The 22,661-nt window shown below is 36.7% G+C and overlaps 3 protein-coding genes across 3 annotated transcripts in view; all 3 read left to right on the top strand.

Moving 5' to 3' along the window:
* Nucleotides 1–5,155, top strand: part of LOC110154666 (negative elongation factor B-like) — a 31,299-nt gene extending 26,144 nt beyond the window's left edge. The window contains exons 10-14 of the mRNA XM_055162098.1: nt 399–505; nt 2,094–2,235; nt 3,133–3,241; nt 4,412–4,573; nt 4,906–5,155. Of these exons, the coding sequence (XP_055018073.1) occupies nt 399–505; nt 2,094–2,235; nt 3,133–3,241; nt 4,412–4,570 (517 nt within the window). The 3' untranslated portion in view covers nt 4,571–4,573; nt 4,906–5,155. The remainder of the gene's footprint in view (nt 1–398; nt 506–2,093; nt 2,236–3,132; nt 3,242–4,411; nt 4,574–4,905) is intronic.
* A 3,246-nt stretch (nt 5,156–8,401) lies between these two features.
* On the top strand, nt 8,402–9,403 carry LOC110154667 (P2Y purinoceptor 2-like). Its single transcript, XM_020918677.2, has one exon. The coding sequence runs from the start codon at nt 8,402–8,404 to the stop codon at nt 9,401–9,403; it is 1,002 nt and encodes a 333-aa protein (XP_020774336.2).
* A 1,609-nt stretch (nt 9,404–11,012) lies between these two features.
* On the top strand, nt 11,013–22,572 carry LOC110154668 (negative elongation factor B-like). The gene is made up of 14 exons (XM_055162111.1): nt 11,013–11,255; nt 11,790–11,950; nt 12,028–12,127; nt 12,696–12,928; nt 13,408–13,591; nt 14,293–14,405; nt 14,485–14,587; nt 15,116–15,211; nt 15,775–15,917; nt 16,971–17,077; nt 19,443–19,584; nt 20,548–20,656; nt 21,829–21,992; nt 22,323–22,572. Exons 1-13 carry the CDS (start codon nt 11,154–11,156, stop codon nt 21,925–21,927), a joined length of 1,692 nt encoding a protein of 563 aa, XP_055018086.1. The 5' UTR covers nt 11,013–11,153; the 3' UTR covers nt 21,928–21,992; nt 22,323–22,572.
* The last annotated feature ends 89 nt before the right edge of the window (nt 22,573–22,661 follow it).

The raw sequence follows: 22,661 nt of genomic DNA, 5'->3' as shown, positions 1-22,661 counted from the left end.
TAATGATCAGACTCCTGAAAATGCGATAATTTTTATTTTTTATTTTTTCAGACAATCTTTAAGCCTTTTTTGGTAGTTATTGCTAATATAGGCATAGTGTTACCATGTTAACTGCTGAACATTCCACTATAGGCATACAGGTAGAACACCCCCACTGTGATGTCACTGCACATTATCAATATGACCCTACATCTTAAATCTTACTGGTACAATTTTTGTGACAGGACAGCGATATTCACAGAAACTTGCACAAGCTTTTGGTACTTAATTCTTATGTGAGCGGAAAAACCAAGTAACAAAGACATGAACAGAATGAGTGATCCAATTTCAATGATCAAACATGAACTACAAGAGGAAAAACGTGTATAAAGTACATTTTGAATAGTTCATGTTTTTAGGTACCTGCAGGACAACAGAGTGGCATGTGAGATAGGACTTTACTATGTACTGCACATCGCCAAACTACGAAACAAGAACGCTCTGCAGAGACTCCTGCCTTCTTTAGGTCAGTTCAGCTCTTTCCCTTAGTTTTAGCTTCATACTACAATTCAACCTGGAGAGACTCAGACAGACACAAAGTATAAATAAGCTTTATTGAACCCAGTAGTAGACCCCAGTAGAAGACATTGCAATGAAGGGTGTGTGGCCGGTTAGGTTTAGGAGCCTAGACATAGGAGGTGGAAAAGTAAAGGGGACAATGACAGGATGAGAAGCTGAGGGGGTGCTGGGGAGCAGGAGAGGCTCAACACAAACTGAAGCAGTTCTGTATCTGCAATGGCTGTTTAAATTGGGCAGACTGGGCACTGGCTGGACAAGGAGGGGGTGCAGCCAGCAAGGGGGGAGGGAGTAAATTACATTAGCTCTACTTACTGCATTACTATACAGCTGTATAGTAATGTATAGTACCATGTAGTTGTAGTGGACCAAACAGAAAGGCAAAGACAAGGTATAAAAATAAGTTTAAATTTAATAAAGCCAAAAAAGATATAATTTAACAAAGGCTCAAATTAGGCAAATTATTAACAAAAAAGCTGGGCCCAACTGGGGTAACTCAAAATCAAACTGAACAGAACAAAACTAACCCAACCAGACAAAGGAACAGGTGTGTTTAAATACCTGAGGACCAACTAAAGCTAAACACAAGAGGGAGGAATTACACTAATTAACTAACTAAACCAATAACTTAATCAAAGTAAACAAAAAAGCAAATAATTATAATACAGAAAATAATAAGTGATAATAACATGACCTTAACACAAACTAAACAAATTAACTTAGTAAAACAAACTAAATAGTGCTCCCCCCCTTTGCTGAGTCCTGATGGTCTCTCCCAGGGTCCTCCGTCCGGTGCTCAAAAAAACAAAAAGAACAAGTGTAAGTAAATTAGACTTATATTAACTAAAATGCGTGCACTCAAATTAGAACATAAGTCTAAATAACGGAATTAAATTATGTGTAGTGTAATTAACTTTATGTAAATAATAATGAAAATTAAATAATACTGACACTATAGAGTGGTGGCAGAGGGATCCACCACAGTAGTAATACATTACTGTACATTACTATACAGCTGTACCAGATTTTTACAGTCTCAAAAGCATGAAAAAACCTTTTTAAACAGTTTACAGTGGTCCAAAGTTATTCCTCATTTACCATATGTGTTCTGAGCTAAGCCCATCATGATAACAAATTTTTAAATGTGATATATTGCTGAAGTAATGATAATATTAAAACTTAATTTATACCACTGACACAAAAACCCAAGAGCAGATTTAAACCACAAAAACTAATTGAAAAATTAATTGTATTAATTCAAAATTCAATCTTATCATATAAGCATGTTTCACAATTTTTCAGAGCATTTTTGGATTCTATGCGAATAAAACGTGTTATAAATAGATGCAGCCAGTACAAAACAGGCTCATTTCTACCTTTGCAACTGCTTATACATATCTGTTCTAGGGTAAAACCAATTTTGCTCAGCTACAAAGAAAAAAATCTGATACAGTCACTTTAAGATACAAGACTCTCAGAAGGTATTTTTATTTTGTAAGCTTCATCTCTCTTATACAAAGTTGTGTGTTTTATTCCAGTGGAGACATACAATGACATGGCGTTTGGGGACATCTTCCTACACTTGTTGACCGGGCACCTCACCCTCCTCTCAGATAAGTTTGGGACAGAAGACTTCTGTTCTGTTGTCTTTGATGGATTTTTACTCACATCATTTTCAAGGTGACCTCAATTTTATATATATATGTGTGTGCGTGTGTGTGTGTGTGTGTGTGTGTGTGTGTGTGTGTATATATATATATATATATATATATATATATATACATACATACATATATACATATATACACAGTTTCTTATTGACACTTTTTTCCATAAATGTGAAAATTGAAACAATAGTGTTATACTTGGTCTGCTAGTTCCGCTTTACCACTCATTTAGAACTAGGGCTGAGTAATTTAATGCCTAGAAGTATAGTAGTTAAACACAATGTTTTATTTCAGTTATTTCGATTTTTTTCTCAATACCAGAGAAGTACCATTTATTTGATTTCTGTACATTAATTAGCATTTCTATAAATGTCCCACAAGGTAATTTTTCATTAGATTTTTATAACCGTCATTGTAAAATATAAGATTGTATTCAAAACTATTTTAACAATCGTTTAATTTTAATTTTTTTTTTAAACCAAATTTAGACCGTGGGTAGTTATGGTAGTTGGCCAGGTGTGGTAGTTCCAAATAATCTCAGTCGTACTACCCTACCCATACATGTAGCACTCTGAATTGAGTTCTACAATTTATCAGTCTGAAATGGCTCTCACTGAAACTGATTGCGGAAAAAGCAGAGTGCCATGATGACTATTTGAATCTGATTTGTTAAAGCCTCACAACAGCAGAACAAGCTAAACAATATAACTTTTGTTTGCACAGACATCTTCCCTGTCCATGAATGCATAAAGCTCTTACCTACATACATACACCAAGATGGATTCTTAGCGCTATGCAAGGTTAAGATAGTGCAAGGTTATGTGTAACGTCTATGAACCACAAATTTTAATTTGTGTATTTAATTTTAGCCTTTATTATCATTATTTAATTGCTGTCTCCTCTGTTACAGTAAAGAGAATGTCCACAGACACACTCTTCGAATGCTGGTTCACCTTCACCACAAAGTCCTGCCTTCTTACATGGAGACCCTCATGAAGACACTGGAGCCCCCTAAACAGGTTGGCTATAAATAAACTGTCCTGATCTTTGACCTGAACACACTAAAAGCATGCTTTCACGCAATGATGCCGAACTTCACAAACTGACTCAGACATTTCAGATTGCCTAACAGAAATGACTGTAAGATCTCCTATGGGTCTTGAACACTTCTCCTTTATGCATTAATAGATTTAAATGTATTCCTCTTCAAACATAAAACACCTAAACCTGACTACAGATAAACTTAACATCAAAGGAACAGTGTTTGTGTTTGTGGTGTCGTAGTATCTTTTGAAATAATAAAAAAAAAAATGTTAATAGACTTCTAGGTATGATATCTGCACTACCAGTCAAAAGTTTTTCATTTATTTTTCTCCTTTAGTTCCATTATTACCGGTTCTTGCATTGTAGATGGCATGAAAACAATGAATGGACACATGGGGACTGTAGCAAACAAAAAATAAATTGTTAAAAAAAATTTAAAAATAGACACCCTTCGCACTGAAACCTGGCATTTCTTGACCCTTGACAAGGCTCATCTATGAAGTGCGAAGAGTGAGACTTCAGCCAGAGAGAAGTCAAGGGTTGGCAGTGCTGTCAACAAAGCAAAGGATGGCTATTTTGAGGATTTGAATAAAAAATATTAAAACATGTTTTGTTGAGTTATTTTCTTTGCTACATCATACATTTGATGTCTTCAGTATGTATATAAAGTGTAGAGAGGAGTAAACATAAAGGAAAAAAAAACTATGAATGAGAAGGTTTGTCCAAACTTTTCACTGGTAATGTAGTTGACTTAAAGGTGCATTATGTAACTTTTCTGGTGGAGGGTCCGTCAAATGCTTTTCTTCATGAAGATGTTGTTGCTTCGTCTGGCATGTTTCAGAGTATGGCATTAAACCTTTTTATCTTCATGGAGACCCACCAGAACAAATTAGATCAGATCTGTGGAGAGGCAACCCCGCTCACAGATATTTTTGAGCCATAATACCACCTGTAATTGAATAAATGTAAGGTAGATCTGTTTAATGCCATATTGTGGAACACCCTAAGCAGAGCAATGACATATCCATAGAAACCAGAAGGGCAGATCTCCAAATGAAAAGTTACACAGTGCACCTTTAAAATAAAATAAAGTTAAAACAAAATAAAAATTGGGTGGCAAAATCAAAACTTCTGACATTCCACAGTGCAGTGAACCGGTGAAGGAGTTGTACGCCCAGCTGACGGAGAAACTCGAAGCCCAGAAGAAGAGCCCACCTGCAGCCGATGAGCCGCCGTCTTTAGACCTGGGGCTGCACCCAGTGAGCGTGCCTCCCTCCAGCTCCACCCCCTCCACACCGCACTGAAGTGTAAGGGACATTCAAATGGATTTACTTTTTCCAGTTTAATATATATGATTAGAGTTCAACATAGATTCTCCTTTCCTACAATGAATTCAAGAACACTGGCTTACTTGAAATCCTTAGTTTCATGTGGAAAGAGACATTACCATAAACTGTGACTGGACATGTACATTTAGACTTTTGTTTTAAAGCGTAAAAATCCATCTGTCTATTTTGAATTGTAAGCCTATATTCATCTGATACATATAGCTTCATATTTTGGTAATGTCTGTTCTATGTTCACCCTTGATCCAAAAGTGGCCTTTATGTTTGATTTTATTTTATTTTTTTTTCTTAAGGTTGGAGTGTCTGCCAATTTGGTTCATCTTGTATTATAATAGTGAGTATTCCAGAAGACACTGCCCCCTGCTTTACTTTGATTTCAGAGAAAATGTGCCCCACTGAACACTGTTTGATCCAACTGCAGTTTCTTTACTGTTACATTTGCATTACTGTAATGGATCTGTTCATATTATTTGGTTTACTGTGTGACATTTTGGCAGTGTCATTTTTGAAATACTTGTAAATAAATAATTTAGTAATACTAAACTGACTGATTTCATACCTTTTAAAAATGCCCATAGCACATCTAACCATATGCAAGTAATGTTTAGAGAGAAATCACAGATTAGTGAATCTGCTGTTTTATTTTGTGTCAACAGAAGTGATCACTATATGACAATTGTGTGTTCTTCTTTCTCTGAAAACGCTTCCTGTGACAGCTTTAACTTTAACATGTGAAATCATTCAATGCAGACAGTTCCAGTTTGACACCTCAGAGCAACAGGTAGGTCTTTATGAACTTGCATGCTTTTACAAATGGCAGTAAAAGTTTATAAAGATTTTGAGTTGTATGGCTAATGTGATGTATTAAACATGTTTTTTTTTTATTGCATTTTTACAACTTTTTTACTTTTAATGTAAATAATAAGTTGTCAGTAATTTTCAGTGTTTGATTTGGGTTTAAGTGTAAGAAAAAGCACATGGGGGATGAGGGATCACCCTTTCTGTCACAGACGATAATATCCGGGACCAAAACATGAAAGAATTGTTTTTAAAATCTCTTAGCGCTGTTTTATATTTAAGAACTTTGATAAGATTTCCACAAGAAAAACCTTTTGAACCTTTTTCATTGCACTTTAACTCAAACATTGAAGCAGACCAGAAACCTACTGTTTATATTGGAAATACCACTGATAAAAATGGTAAAATGTAAAAATATAAGTATATGTATTATAATAGGGTAAATGGCGCCCTTTTTTTAATCTGCCACTACAGAAAAACTACCATACTGTGAAAATCAATGTTACTGCCAATCTTTGACCCACCTCTAGGACTAATAAAAATATAAATGCTCAGTCAATTTGAAATGTATTTTAAAAAATGATGATAGCATTAGCGATTGATCTAAAGCGAAATAATGAAGTTTTGGCTGCATATACTGCCCTGCTAAGGAAAAACTGCATACTTTGTCAAAATTGAATTTAGGCCAAAGAGCACCATCAGAACACCTGTTTTATGTATTTATGTATTTATAACTCACCTCTGTCTTGTTTTTAAGAAATCTTGGTGTGAAATTTGCATTAATGACAGCTTCTTCAGTGATTCAGTAACTGCAGCTCAAAATGTTGTAACTAACAAACAACTCATACTGCAACATACTTAGTTCTCTAATTCTGCAATGGGACAAAAAGACTTAACTTTCACAAATATGTTTTCTCAGACCTCATTTTTGTACTTAACTGTACATTCAGAGGTCAAAAGTGAAAGTGGTGGTGGTTGTGATTGATAAATACTAACTCATACAGTCTCACATAAACACACTGTCATATATATCACATAAATGTCATATATTTAAGGACATTTTTCTCAGTTTAACTGTCAGGGCAGTTTGTGCGTTCTTTGTAGGGCAGCATTGGTCAAGGAAGGGTTAAAATATTTTTTAAATTGTGAAAATGTGACAGAAATGTCCAATGTGTGAGTTTTTATATGTATAAATATAAAAATGAAACATTTTTGAATGCTTGTATGTGGAATACTTCAGCTTGTGTCGTTTTAAAAAATATTTATTATGTCTTAACATAATTAGCAGTAACATTAGTGTTAGCATTGAGACACAAACATCTCTTTCTAAACACAGTAGTGTCCTTCGCTTAACTATTCTTTTTATTTGTGTACTTCTTAACATGTTGTCATTGACATCTTCCTGTTCACCGCCTTATCTTTAGTTATTCATTTTAGTAAAACCCAGCAAAAACCACACAGATAAAAGGAAAACAGGAAGTAGTGATGCTAACAGTGAGGTTGCGGGCACTATTGTACACAGAGCCTGTAGGACATGAGTTTGTATGTTAAGCATGTTGTGCCATCACCACAGGGACTAAACGGCTCTAACGCTACCTGTTTTTCAAGGCTAGAACTGTCTTTTCCACAGTGTTCATGTTGTGGAGATACAGGTACTATTTTAGGAACTATTTTTAAACACATATCTAAACAGAAAATCCAGTGTCTGGCCTGATAAAACCAACAGGAAAACAGCAACTGCACAAAGCAGATATGAGACGCTGTGGGTCACACACAATGGATGGCTGGCTGACAGCTCTGAAATCTGATCATTGACCAGAGGTGCCCTGCTGGACTCATATATGCTTCCTCATCTTGATGTATGCTCCTCAGACCAAGTTTGTGGATCTCGATGGCTGAAGGAGCCTATACCTTATCACACATATGGGATGCAGTCCCGGAGAAGGTGTCAGAGAGTAGGGGGCTTAAGCTTCATCTACTGTTTAAAAATAGAAGGTCAAAATACCATTTACTCTCTGTAAAAAATTTCATAGCACATCCAAGCATCTAAACTTACCAAAGATCAATTTAGAAGTTACAGAATATTGAGCTTCTCTGAGTGTATGATCCATTTTAGGCTATCGTCACATATGCTGGCAGATGTCATAAAACTAACAGAAACCAATCCTCAAAGCCATCCTGTCTAATGTGAATATTTTGATTGGCCATTATCCAGTCATGTGGCTCCGTTTACTTGAGGTTATTATAAGACCTTACAGGAGTCAACATTGTGCCTTGCAGTTATAGTCCCTCAAGACGTTGAGGATAGAACATACCACACAACACAATACATTTTGTTCTCTAAGGGGACACGCAATAAACTATAGTGACATAATATGAATAAGCAGGGATAAGAGATAAACATACTGCATAGCACTCTTTTTATAGGAGGCTTTGGAGCATTGTCATTTTGGTATTAAAATATTCGTATTAATATGTTCGCCATTAAGTCATCTTTTTTATCCAGTCTATTTTTTCGAAAGACCAATAAACCAAATACTACTACACGAATGCCATCGCATGAAGCTTCAGGAAGACTACATGAAGTAAACATGTAAAGCAGATTAAAAAGTCTGACAAAAAGAACTGATACTTATCAGTTTAAAACTGAAGACAAAATGAACCTTGAGTAAAGGTTTCCACATATCCTGGAAATCCTGGAAATTTGAAAAAGGCCAAATGTCTTGGAAAATACATATTTTGTCCCTGAAAATATCTCCCTCTTTGCTGAATGAAATAGTAATAGAGACTGTTACTGTCATCACAATGAAAAAATTTATTGGATTTTGGAAAAAAAATTAAAGAAACTTCTAAAACCGACTAAAATTCTAGAAATTACACCTATTTTGTACAAAATTTCTTCAAACTCCATAATCTTCAAACTCCATAAATTACACAATTATATTTATAAATACCCGTCTCTCTCCAGGTTGGATTATTGTCTTCTTCAGTATGAACAACAGCAGTGACTCTGGGATCTGCCTGCCCTCTGCTGAGCACATGTCCATCCCTGTGCTCATGTGCCTGGTCTTCTTCATGGGTTTCCTCCTTAACATCTTCAGTGTGTGGGTCTTCTGCTGCCATATGTCATCATGGAGCGCTGGGACCATCCTCCAGTTCTGCCTGGCTCTGAGCGACGCCCTGGGTGCTCCTGTCACTCCACTTCTTGCTGTTTACTTTGCCATGGGGAATGACTGGCTGTTTGGACAGATGCTGTGCACTGTCACTATTGCTCTCCTGAGCTCCCAGTTCTACGGCAGCACTATTTTCCTCACTCTGATCAGCTTTCACAGGTATAAAGCCGTGGTGCACTTCAACAAGAGCTCCAGAATGAAAGACAAAAGCTTCATCATGAAGCTGTGCGCTGGAGTGTGGCTCTTCCTGATAGCACACTCTCTGGTTTATGGATTTGGTGTTCCTGCAACTAAAGTAGGAAAAGTCACACAATGTCACAGCTTCAGCCAGGTGTCTCTGACCAACTCTTTCTTCATCATCGGTTGTGTTCTTGTCTCAGTTGGCTTCCTGCTTCCTCTCAGTATCTCTGCCATGTGTTATTTCCGAGTCAAAAACGCTCTCACTTGTCTAAACAACATCACAGCCAAAAGTCTCAAAGTCAAACTCAAATCCCAGAGAATGATCCGAATGTGCCTCATCATATTCGTCCTCTGCTTCCTGCCTATGAATGTTATCCGCACTACAGCAATAGTTATGGTAAAGTTTTATCACGTGCACTGCTATGTGATCCATCAGTTACAGACAGCGTACTATGCCTCATGGATTATAGCTGGACTGAACTGCTTCCTGGACCCTCTGCTCTACTGTTTTGGGTCACAGAACTTTAGAAATGCATTTCCTTCTTTCCAGGTCAAGCCAGCAGAGCCTCAGCAAAGTGATACAGAAATGACCACGAATCTCATGTTGACACAAAATAACTGCAGTCCTAGAAGTCACTGAGTTAACATTATATACATAGACTGTATAAAGAAATGGACTAAGGGAGTGTGACGACACCCATAGCATTTGGCTCCAGCCAAATTAAGCCAATCGAGGCTATGGCTTTCAGTTATAATGAGTAATGTAACTCAACAGTGACCGTCCGTCCCACAGAGCCCATTTTACTCCTAAGGTTTTCATCTCAACAGTTGAAGTCTCTGTTTCCCTGGGAAAGAGCTTGCGGCTATTGAACTGCACCGGACTTTGGTCTTGTCCTTGACCCTACACAGCTCCAAATCTAACCCCAGATGCATCTGTCTGCACAATGAAAAGATGAGAGAAATTTGGACATTGCAGCCCAGGCTCATTGTACAAGTCTTTAAGGTCTAAAATGCAGCTTCACAAGGATCCATTTGACTTTGTTAGGACTAGATTTTCGTTTTTATTTTGTGGTGTGGAGTCCAAAGGCATGGTCTGAAGTTAAGTCCTTACAAGTTCAAGTTAATGGCATTTGCCAATAGCCTTTGCATAAATCAAGAGTAGTGAAAAATGTAACCAAAACATTCAGTTAACTTCTCTACTCTGGGCATTGCTGGAGATGCATCAAAGACAGAACTATTTTTCCTTTTCTGAAGGAAATCACCTCAGGATATTTAGTGGCAATAAAATTTATTTGTGGCCTGCACTGCTTCTCTCACGTGGCCCTACAGTGTCCATCACAATGTGGGAGTGTCTGTGACTGGCACTGAAATGAGAGGTGCCCGATCAAATCTTTTACTTGGGGCAGGTGGTTGGCATTGTGGACAGGATTTAGAATACTGGACTGTGTCAGATGTCAACAGGTGTGGCCAGTAAGAATAGGGCACCATTTTATAAAATGTTTTAAAGTGTCCTAAATGACCTAATGAGGGGGACATACTGGGTTTCAGAGGCTGTCACATTCTATGTAGGTGTCTATTGAAACTATTGTTAAGTTTTTTTTTGTTTTGTTTTGTTGTTTTTTTTAAAGCAGTTTTCAACTGAAAAATCTCCTCCATGCCTATTTTGAATTTTTTTATTCTGTGTTCACTCTGGATCCAAAAGTGTTTCTTTATGTTTGATATATTTTTTAAGGTTGGAGCCAGTTTGGTTCATCTTGTATTATAATAGTGAGTATAGAGTAAAGTGAGTATATTGAGTATTCCAGAAGACGGTGCCCCTTTGGTCCAAATTAATTATTGTGGAGCAGCGCCCCCTAGTGGTTACACTCTAAATTGAATACAATTCAGTCCAGTATACAGTACAGTATATGCAGTACTGAAGTATGATGTCATACTCCTAGATGGGGGACTAGAGACAGTTTTCCCTATTAATTACATGGTATTTTCATAAGAAATATTTACTACGTAAATTCACTAATGTTAAACCTGGTCATTTACATAGTGGCTTAACCACAGAATGTTATAATATTGTTAAATATTAAACGTTAGGTTTAACATTTAACAATATCATAACATTGTCGTACCCAGCTTACTGAAAGAATTGATGTATTTCAAGGTACTGCTTTAGAGGGCAGCAAAACCCTACCTTCATCACATAAGCGGAACTATCGAGCTGATAATTGTTTCTCGGGGACTTTTTACAAAGTTGTAACGCGGGATGTTCATGGTTTCCAATGACAGGAAAGATGCAAAACTGAGTATTCACAACCACTTTAACTTGCAGTTCACCACGGCATAAGTCATATAACGAATGCATAAGTTGTTATTTGGGTGAATAATTATCGGGCAACATGTTTGCGGGGCTGCCGGAGCTCGGGATTTCCAACGGAGAGGATTTAAAGGAAACTCTCACCAACTGCACGGAGCCACTCAAAGCTATCGACCAGTTTCAGGTTTGATCACTTGATAAATACTTACTGATAAATAATTTTATACTTAACATGTTTTTTATGGTATTCCATTTGTATAACTTTAGATTAAATGACTATTTTTTTTATTTGTATTGTTAGCGTGTTAGCATTACCGTCATTCAATTCAGTAAATCAAAAGACATTGTCACACGTTAGTGGTAACATACCTGGAAGAACAGAGGATTAAGGAACCAAGTCAAATAAATAAAGTAAACTATAATGATTTCAACACTTCACACTGCCCACGGTCCATATCATACTTTCTGACTTGAAAAATATGTCATTATATGGTGACATAAAAAGCCAACATTAAAAAAATACATTACTTATTTCTGCTTCCAAAGATTCTCATTGTTATATTTATTACTATAATTTTTATAACTAGAAAAATCGCAATTATCTACTAACTGAATAATTTTTCATATTTACAAATTGCAGTCTGTTACTGCAGCTACTTTTGATTAGACCCACTGTGTTAATTTACACTGATTCACGTTTGTTTTCCTTTCCTGACAGATGGAAAATGGCATCCTGCTGCCCACTCTGCAGTCTGCTCTCCCATTTCTGGACCTTCATGGGATACCACGGCTGGAGTTTCACCAGTCTGTGTTTGACGAGCTGCGTGAAAACCTTATGGAGCGAGTGGCCATTATCGCAGAGGGAAAAGAGGAGGACCGGTAATGTTGACTATGGAGGTCAGATTTTACAAATGATGAGACACTGGAAAGCTATTTTTTTGTTTGTGTGTTTTCAGATATTCCAAACTGGAGGAGTTGTTGGAGAAGAGCTTTCCTTTGGTGAAAATGCCTTCTATTCAGCCAGTGGTGATGCAAGTGCTCAAACATCTTCCAAAGGTATAAAAAATTAACTATCAAAGATTGTAACAGCGAAACTTTTAATAAAATATTTTCTAAATACTTACAGTACTTTTCAGTTAAACATAACATCCAAACTGTGACGTATTTGATTTTTAAAATAGTTAATATTATATTAAAACCATCGTATGTATGTAAAGCTTTTACCAAAATTATATTAAAATAAAAGCTTTATTTTCTTCATTGTTTATTGCACTTAAATTAAAACATCCATAATTTATTACTCCAGGTTTGCTGGGGGAGGGCCTCTTCCTGCTTTTTTCATAGAAATGTTGTTCCTTTGCCTTTAATCATTTACAGTATGGAATAAAACTTCATAAAATCTAGCTACACAAGGTATGATTTTAACTTTCTATTTCTAGGAACATGCTGGTGATGTACCACCTCCGGAAAGTTACATATTGTAGCTTTAAGTTGACATAAAAATGATGCACTTAAACAGATAATATTTATTAAAAAACTATTGAGCTAAATGTTGTAAATAAAATAATGTTTTCAATGCAAATATGCAATCATGTTTTAAGTAACACATTTTCTGATTGTATAGGTGCCAGAGAAAAAGCTAAAGATGGTAATGGCAGACAAAGAGCTGTATAAAGTGTGTGCGGTGGAAGTGAAGAGACAGATCTGGCAGGACAACCAGGCACTGTTTGGAGATGAGGTGTCACCTCTTCTCAAGCAGTACATCGTGGAGAAGGAGTCAGCCCTGTTCAGCAGTGACCTCTCCATCCTCCACAACTTTTTCAGCCCATCACCTAAAACTAGACGACAAGGAGAGGTAAGAGTCAAACAGCTTTTTCTTCTAAGATTTGAATGTTTTTCTCTCTCAGATCAGAAAATATAGAAATGACCCATGTTCCTGCACCGCAATTCTCCATAAATATACAAAAGCAGAATACAAAACAGTGCATCACAACTTCACAAACCTGATGTGATATGCAGCAGTTTCATTAGCAGAATGAGCGTTGATTGTAAATGTGCTTGCGCTCTGAGGAGATAGGGACTAATTATTTTTAATATGCTATTTTCAACGAATATAGCATTTTTTTAAACAATAAAAGGTAACATGGTGATCTAAATATGTTATGTGTTTGCAATCAATACCCCATAGAAGTATAATGCCCACTATTTAATAACAAGTGACGAGATGATAGCCAGCAATTTACAAAATATGACAACATTATCTAACATTTTTTTTGTCAGAGGTCCAACTGTCTGATTTGCTGCATTGTTTCAAATGTTCTCTTCATGTAGGTGGTGGTGCTAAAGCTGACCCAGATGATCGGAAAGAACGTGAAGCTTTATGACATGGTGCTGCAGTTTCTCCGGACTCTTTTTCTAAGAACTCGAAACGTTCACTACTGCACGCTCCGAGCTGAACTGCTCATGTCCCTCCACGACCTGGACATCAGCGAGATCTGCACTGTGGATCCCTGCCATAAAGTAAGCAGATAGAAAATGAAATCAATAGTCAAGACGACCATATTTTTTGAGTTCAGATTCTATAATGGATGATGTCTTACTGCCAGCTGGGGGGCAAGAACCAGTGTTTCCCATTGATAATATTGTGCTTTGATATGAACTAGCCAAAAGATCAAGTCACAAATGTTGAACCTGATCATTTCTATTACTGACTAGACCCATGTACTCACTGTATTACAATAAAAAACTGCAAATGTCATTGATCTCCCTGGAATATTTCACAGTATGACATTAAAAGAACTGTACCTAACATTTATTCATTTACTGCAGTTTTATTGCTCAAAAATATCTAGAAATACTGGCTGGCTCTCTGATTGTGCTTCTCCACAGATCTGACCTGTATCTTGGTCTGGTTTGGTTTCCACGAAGATAGAAAGATTTAATACCATACTGTGAAACATTCCAGACAAAGTAATGACATTTCCATGGAGAAAAGCATTTGACGGACCCTCCACAGAAAAGTGACACAGTGCACCTTTAAATATAACTGGCCTATAGATGGTTGTGGTGTCATCTGAAATCCAGGAATAGATGTGCAATGAGATGTATACAGGTTTAGATTGCAGGAGCTTTGAAGGAAGGGCCAGGTGGCTTCTTTATGATTGTTCAATGCCTGAAAGAACATATCTGTGATGTTTTGTGGTGGGATTCTGTTCTTACAGTTCACTTGGTGCCTCGACGCCTGTATTAGGGAGAAATTTGTTGATGGCAAAAGAGCCCGAGAACTCCAGGGCTTTTTGGACGGAGTGAAGAAAGGACAGGAGCAGGTCCTCGGGTAAGTCAGTTATTTTTATGGACAAAATGAAAAACATGAATTTATCTAAACTAAACATATATCATTTTATTTTCATCAGAGATCTGTCCATGATCTTGTGTGACCCTTTTGCCTGTAACACTCTGGTGCTGAGTATCATTAAGAACATACAGGAGCTGCTCAGTCAGGATGCACTACCCAGGGTGAGTTATAGTTAAAGCATAAAAACTATAAAATGTGTATAAAATAGATTCACAGATGCACCAACTTATTACACTGTTGAAAAACTGACTTTTCTTTTTTTTTTTTTTTTTTTTTTTTTTTTTAATACTTCCTAGCAATTGCATAACTGTTATCTGGCAGCATCTTTGTTTGGTTGAATTACACCTTCCTTGTGCATAATTTGTCCCCCGTTTTAGATTTTTGGTGTTAATGATACAGGGGGAGGTGTTTGATACTTCCTGTATTTTTGTACTTTTCTTCTCAACTTTGTTCCCCACAAAACTGACACATATTTGCATATTTACATATTTACCACAAGTACTATCCCACCAAATTAAGTAATATTTACAAAAGCATGAAAACCTGTCATATGCACTTATATTTATGATTTCTCTTTCCTTTTAAATTTAATTCAATTGTAATAGTGAATATAATATAGTATGATCTACCGATTTGTCATGCCCTATTTTAACTGAAAGGATTGATTGTTGCTTTTGCTACTTTAACAGGACAGTTCCGATTTGATGCTTCTCTTGAGGATGTTGTCTTTAGGTCAAGGAGCGTGGGATATGATTGACAGCCAAGTCTTCAAAGAGCCTCGTCTGGTCAGTCACCTCGTTTCATTTCATGTCCCTCTTAGTTATTTTGCTTAAGTTCTGCAATTATGTTGGCTTTAGTGCTAGCTTTGTCCTGGGTTGATCCTGTTTTAGAGTTTATACCAGTCTATCTAAATCTAATGTGTTTTTCCTCAAAGGTTTTCATTTATCCAATTTACAGTTTGGACTTATGTTGTATCTTACCTGTAGTTGTCATACTGAAATTTCTAAAACTATAACTTGATTTCCATAGTAAGGTATAGGCTTGATACTCTCTACCGATCTCTATACCACTATGATAATATTTTTTCTTTTAAAAACTCTTTAATTAGACAACAGAATGATATTTTCAACATTAAATCCTATTACTTTCTTTAATATTACTATGTGGTCCAGATACTTTTGACAACCCTAGTCCTACCTTGTCTATTCTTCAATTTTAGTCCAGGTTTTGCTCTTGTTTAGTCAAAACACAATCTATAATAAGTTAAACTGGTGACTAGCTATGTCAAAATGAGCATATTATTATTAAAACATTATTCCCCTGATATTCCCTGTGTCTCTGTGATTAGGATTTGGAGGTAGTGACACGTTTCCTGCCGGCCATGATGTCTGTAGTTGTGGACGACCATATTCACGTTGTCGAACAGAAGCTGCCCAGTGAAGAGAAGAGCTCGCTGACATATCCCACTGCATTACCAGACGCTTTTATCAGGTATCGTGCAAAGAACTTCAACACCTTGGCCATGTCACTTCCTCTGTCTGAACTGCATAGAGGTGTGAAAAAAATACAAGCCACAAAATGCCACTGTTTTTCAAAAGTGACTTGATTGTTATCAGGTTCTGTGTTTTGCATCTTAATACTACTGCAAAATGACACAAGAGAAAAATTAACAAAATTAATGAAAAATAAATGAATATGGACAACTCCATATAGTATCTGTGAGTACAAATTAAAAACATGTCATTTAGTGTCGGTGGTTATTTATCAATGACAATCAAGCCTGTCAAGATAACAAACTTTTACTTCAGATACCAAAAATATCTCAATTAGTAACCATGCCACTTTTAGGAAGGGTAATCCCAGTAAACCCTTTTCTAAATGTAATAATTGTGATGCTAATGTAGGAATTGCTCTCTCTGAAGCTTTGTTACTCAAACTGGACTAATCTGAGTTTTGTTTAACACAATCTGACCATAAAGAACTGACTTAGTTGAAACTACAACACGTGAGCTGCTTTCTCCTGTTAAACAAATCTCTCTCAGATAACTTAGTCAAGTTAGTTAGTATTAGGAGTTTTTTCAGTTAGTCACTCTCACCTCTTTGTTGTAAATCAAACACCTGAATGGCACCATGTATACAATAATGATCAGACTCCTGAAAATGCGTTAAAATCTTTCTTTTCTTTTTTTTTTTTTTCCAGACAATCTTTAAGCCTTTTTTGGTAGTTATTGCTAATATGGGCATAGTGTTATCGATGTTAACTGCTGAACATTGCGCCATAGGCATACAGGTAGAAAACCCCCGGCACTGCAAATTATCAACATGACCCTACAGCTTAAATCTTACTGGTACAGTTTTTGTGACAGGGCAGTGGTATTCACAGAAACTTGCACAAGCTTTTGGTACTTAATTCTTAAAACCAAGTAACATAAACATGAACAGAATGAGTGACACAATTTCAATGATCACACATGATCTACAAGAGGAAAAATGTGTATAGTACAAAGTGCAAAGTACATTTTGAATAGCTCATGTTGTTTTTAGGTACCTGCAGGACAACAGAGTGGCATGTGAGATGGGACTTTACTATGTACTGCACATCGCCAAACTACGAAACAAGAACGCTCTGCAGAGACTCCTGCCTTCTTTAGGTCAGTTCAGCTCTTTCCCTTAGTTTTAGCTTCATACTACAATTCAACCTGGAGAGACTCAGACAGACACAAAGTATAAATAAGCTTTATTGAACCCAGTAGCAGACCCCAGTAGAAGACATTGCAATGAAGGGTGTGGCCGGTTAGGTTTAGGAGCCTGGACATAGGACGTGGAAAAGTAAAGGGGACAATGACAGGATGAGGAGAGTGAAGGGGACGATGACAGGATGAGAAGCTGAGGGGGTGCTGGGGAGCAGGAGAGGCTCAACACAAACAGCTCTGTATCTGCAATGGCTGTTTAAATTGGGGAGACTGGACACTGACTTTTTCCAGTCAGTGTCCAGTCTCCCCAAGAAGGAAGCAAGGAGGAAGTGCAGCCAGCAAGGGGGGAGGAGTAATTTGCACTAGTTCTACTTACTGCATTACTATACAGCTGTATAGTAATGTATAGAGCCCGACCGATATATCGGTTGGCCGATATTATCGGCTGATATGGACAACTTTAGGCATATCGGCTATCGGCCGATATGCTTGCTGATAGGGGCCGATATTTCACGTGGGCATGTTATACCTCGTTATAAAGCTTAGACTCTCTACATTCTGTTCATTTAATCCAATTTACAGACAGATAAATGTCCTAATATGTGGCTCCACATCAGTATTTACGGAGTCATTTGTGTGTGTCCGTACTGTCCCTGAACACACCACAGAGTCGCGTCACTCACGTGTGTTTGTTTACACCTGCAGACACAGATCCAAACACTGAGATTATATTCTTTTTACGGACAATCGGTTTGAGTCTGGATTAAAAGGACATTTATTAGTGCAGATTTGTGATGTGAGGAGGAGCCTGTATGAGCGGTGAGTGTTGGAAATATGTCGACTCTGAAGCTAGTTTTTGTCATTTGTTATGGGTTAGCTGCTGTAGCTCCCGCACATAAACAGACTGTTTTCTATTGGTCTGTTCTAAAGTGACTATATTGGCCGTATATTTGCTACTGGATCTGCACTGATCCAGTAGCATATAATTAATTACCGCGGCGCGCACGTATTTACGGCTAAAGGCTAATAGCGCTAGTTTCTTTACTAGTTATGGGTCCGTCGCGAACGAAATGACTCTTAGAACCGGCTCTTTGAAGGGAACGACGGGAGCCTGATCCTTATTGAGAGCCGTGTTTTCTCTCACTTTTTTTCTCTTCACGCCGCGTGCAGATTCGTGGTTTGACAGCGGCAGCGGCTAAAAACGAAACTTTGAGAAATTTGCGTGTACGTAGGATTAAAAAAAATAAAAATTAAAAAAAACGAGCATATTTGACTGTAGTTTAGCATAAAATAAATAAGTCCCGGTTTAGTCCTTTTTCAGTCCTGGTTTAGACCTGGTTCAGTCCTGATTCAGTCCTGCTTTAGACGTGCTTTAGTCCTGCTTGCAACAAAACAATCTGAAGAGCCACTTGGGAGCCAAAAGAACCAGCAGCTTTTAGTGAGCCGAGCCAAAAGAGCCGGTTCTCTAAAAAGAACTGGAATACCCATCACTAGTGTCTAGAATGTGATGCAAAAATGCCATTAAGCCAACCTACTGTCTGTAAATATGATGTAAAGAGGCAGAATAACAATAAATGTTGCCTAAATAAACCCAATTTAAAATCCACCAGAGCCAAACCTAAGTTTTTTAAACAATTCAACATTTACAGTGAATTTTTACATCACTAAATATATCGGTGATTATATCGGCTATCGGCAGCTCCAACTTCCATTATATTGGTTTCATATCGGCCACAGCAAAATCCATATCGGTCGGGCTCTAGTAATGTATAGTACTATATAGTAGTACATTACTGTACATTACTATACAGCTGTACCAGATTTTTACAGTCTCAAAAGCATGAAAAAACCTTTTTAAACAGTTTACAGTGGTCCAAAGTTATTCCTCATTTACCATGTGTGTTCTGAGCTAAGCCCATCATGATAACAAATTTTGAAATGTGATATATTGCTGAAGTAATGATAATATTAAAACTTAATTTATACCACTGACACAAAAACCCAAGAGCAGAATTTAAACCACAAAAACTAATTGAAAAATTAATTGTTTTAATTCAAAATTCAATCTTATCATATAAGCATGTTTCACAATTTTTCAGAGCATTTTTGGATTCTATGCGAATAAAACGTGTTATAAATAGATGCAGCCAGTACAAAACAGGCTCATTTCTACCTTTACAGCTGCTTATACATATCTGTTCTAGGGTAAAACCAATTTTGCTCAGCTACAAAGAAAAAAATCTGATACAGTCAAGACTCTCAGAAGGTATTTTTATTTTGTAAGCTTCATCTCTCTTATACAAAGTTGTGTGTTTTATTCCAGTGGAGACATACAATGACATGGCGTTTGGGGACATCTTCCTACACTTGTTGACCGGGCACCTCACCCTCCTCTCAGATGAGTTTGGGACAGAAGACTTCTGTTCTGTTGTCTTTGATGGATTTTTACTCACATCATTTTCAAGGTGACCTCAATTTTATATATATATGTGTATGTGTGTGTGTGTGTGTGTGTGTGTGTGTATATATATATATATATATATATATATATATATATATATATATATATATATATATATATATATATACATATACATACATATACATACATACATACATACATACATACATACATACATACATATACATATATACACACTTTCTTATTGACACTTTTTTCCATAAATGTGAAAATTGAAACAATAGTGTTATACTTGGTCTGCTAGTTCCGCTTTACCACTCATTTAGAACTAGGGCTGAGTAATTTAATGCCTAGAAGTATAGTAGTTAAACACAATGTTTTATTTCAGTTATTTCTATTTTTTTCTCAATACCAGAGAAGTACCATTTATTTGATTTCTGTACATTAATTAGCATTTCTATAAATGTCCCACAAGGTAATTTTTCATTAGATTTTTATAACCGTCATTGTAAAATATAAGATTGTATTCAAAACTATTTTAACAATCGTTTAATTTTTTTATTTTTTTTTAAAACCAAATTTAGACCGTGGGTAGTTATGGTAGTTGGCCAGGTATGGTAGTTCCAAATAATCTCAGTCGTACTACCCTACCCATACATGTAGCACTCTGAATTGAGTTCTACAATTTATCAGTCTGAAATGGCTCTCACTGAAACTGATTGTGGAAAAAGCAGAGTGCCATGATGACTATTTGAATCTGATTTGTTAAAGCCTCACAACAGCAGAACAAGCTAAACAATATAACTTTTGTTTGCACAGACATCTTCCCTGTCCATGAATGCATAAAGCTCTTACCTACATACATACACCAAGATGGATTCTTAGCGCTATGCAAGGTTAAGATAGTGCAAGGTTATGTGTAACGTCTATGAACCACTAATTTTAATTTGTGCATTTAATTTTAGCCTTTATTATCATTATTTAATTGCTGTCTCCTCTGTTACAGTAAAGAGAATGTCCACAGACACACTCTTCGAATGCTGGTTCACCTTCACCACAAAGTCCTGCCTTCTTACATGGAGACCCTCATGAAGACACTGGAGCCCCCTAAACAGGTTGGCTCTAAATAAACTGTCCTGATCTTTGACCTGAACACACTAAAAGCATGCTTTCACGCAATGATGCCGAACTTCACAAACTGACTCAGACATTTCAGATTGCCTAACAGAAATGACTGTAAGATCTCCTATGGGTCTTGAACACTTCTCCTTTATGCATTAATATATTTAAATGTATTCCTCTTCAAACATAAAACACCTAAACCTGACTACAGATAAACTTAACATCAAAGGAACAGTGTTTGTGTTTGTGGTGTCGTAGTATCTTTTGAAATAATAAAAAAAAAAATTTAATAGACTTCTAGGTATGATATCTGCACTACCAGTCAAAAGTTTTTCATTTATTTTTCTCCTTTAGTTCCATTATTACCGGTTCTTGCATTGTAGATGGCATGAAAACAATGAATGGACACATGGGGACTGTAGCAAACAAAAAATAAATTGTTAAAAAAAATTAAAAAATAGACACCCTTCGCACTGAAACCTGGCATTTCTTGACCCTTGACAAGGCTCATCTATGAAGTGCGAAGAGTGAGACTTCAGCCAGAGAGAAGTCAAGGGTTGGCAGTGCTGTCAACAAAGCAAAGGATGGCTATTTTGAGGATTTGAATAAAAAATATTAAAAAAATGTTTTGTTGAGTTATTTTCTTTGCTACATCATACATTTGATGTCTTCAGTATGTATATAAAGTGTAGAGAGGAGTAAACATAAAGGAAAAAAAAACTATGAATGAGAAGGTTTGTCCAAACTTTTCACTGGTAATGTAGTTGACTTAAAGGTGTATTATGTAACTTTTCTGGTGGAGGGTCCGTCAAATGCTTTTCTTCATGAAGATGTTGTTGCTTCGTCTGGCATGTTTCAGAGTATGGCATTAAACCTTTTTATCTTCATGGAGACCACACCAGAACAAGTTAGATCAGATCTGTGGAGAGGCAACCCCGCTCACAGATATTTTTGAGCCATAATACCACCTGTAATTGAATAAATGTAAGGTAGATCTGTTTAATGCCATATTGTGGAACACCCTAAGCAGAGCAATGACATATCCATAGAAACCAGAAGGGCAGATCTCCAAATGAAAAGTTACACAGTGCACCTTTAAAATAAAATAAAGTTAAAACAAAATAAAAAATTGGGTGGCAAAATCAAAACTTCTGACATTCCACAGTGCAGTGAACCGGTGAAGGAGTTGTACGCCCAGCTGACGGAGAAACTCGAAGCCCAGAAGAAGAGAGCCCACCTGCAGCCGATGAGCCGCCGTCTTTAGACCTGGGGCTGCACCCAGTGAGCGTGCCTCCCTCCAGCTCCACCCCCTCCACACCGCACTGAAGTGTAAGGGACATTCAAATGGATTTACTTTTTCCAGTTTAATATATATGATTAGAGTTCAACATAGATTCTCCTTTCCTACAATGAATTCAAGAACACTGGCTTACTTGAAATCCTTAGTTTCATGTGGAAAGAGACATTACCATAAACTGTGACTGGACATGTACATTTAGACTTTTGTTTTAAAGCGTAAAAATCCATCTGTCTATTTTGAATTGTAAGCCTATATTCATCTGATACATATAGCTTCATATTTTGGTAATGTCTGTTCTATGTTCACCCTTGATCCAAAAGTGGCCTTTATGTTTGATTTTATTTTATTTTTTTCTTAAGGTTGGAGTGTCTGCCAATTTGGTTCATCTTGTATTATAATAGTGAGTATTCCAGAAGACACTGCCCCCTGCTTTACTTTGATTTCAGAGAAAATGTGCCCCACTGAACACTGTTTGATCCAACTGCAGTTTCTTTACTGTTACATTTGCATTACTGTAATGGATCTGTTCATATTATTTGGTTTACTGTGTGACATTTTGGCAGTGTCATTTTTGAAATACTTGTAAATAAATAATTTAGTAATACTAAACTGACTGATTTCATACCTTTTAAAAATGCCCATAGCACATCTAACCATATGCAAGTAATGTTTAGAGAGAAATCACAGATTAGTGAATC

The sequence above is a fragment of the Boleophthalmus pectinirostris genome, unplaced genomic scaffold (genome assembly GCF_026225935.1).
Source record: "Boleophthalmus pectinirostris isolate CB_2022bp ecotype Guang Dong unplaced genomic scaffold, ASM2622593v1 HiC_scaffold_4, whole genome shotgun sequence".
In the NCBI taxonomy this organism is placed as follows: Eukaryota; Metazoa; Chordata; class Actinopteri; order Gobiiformes; family Gobiidae; genus Boleophthalmus; species Boleophthalmus pectinirostris.
The sequence above is the reverse complement of the archived record's forward strand: the minus strand, read 5'-3'. Positions and strand labels throughout refer to the sequence as shown.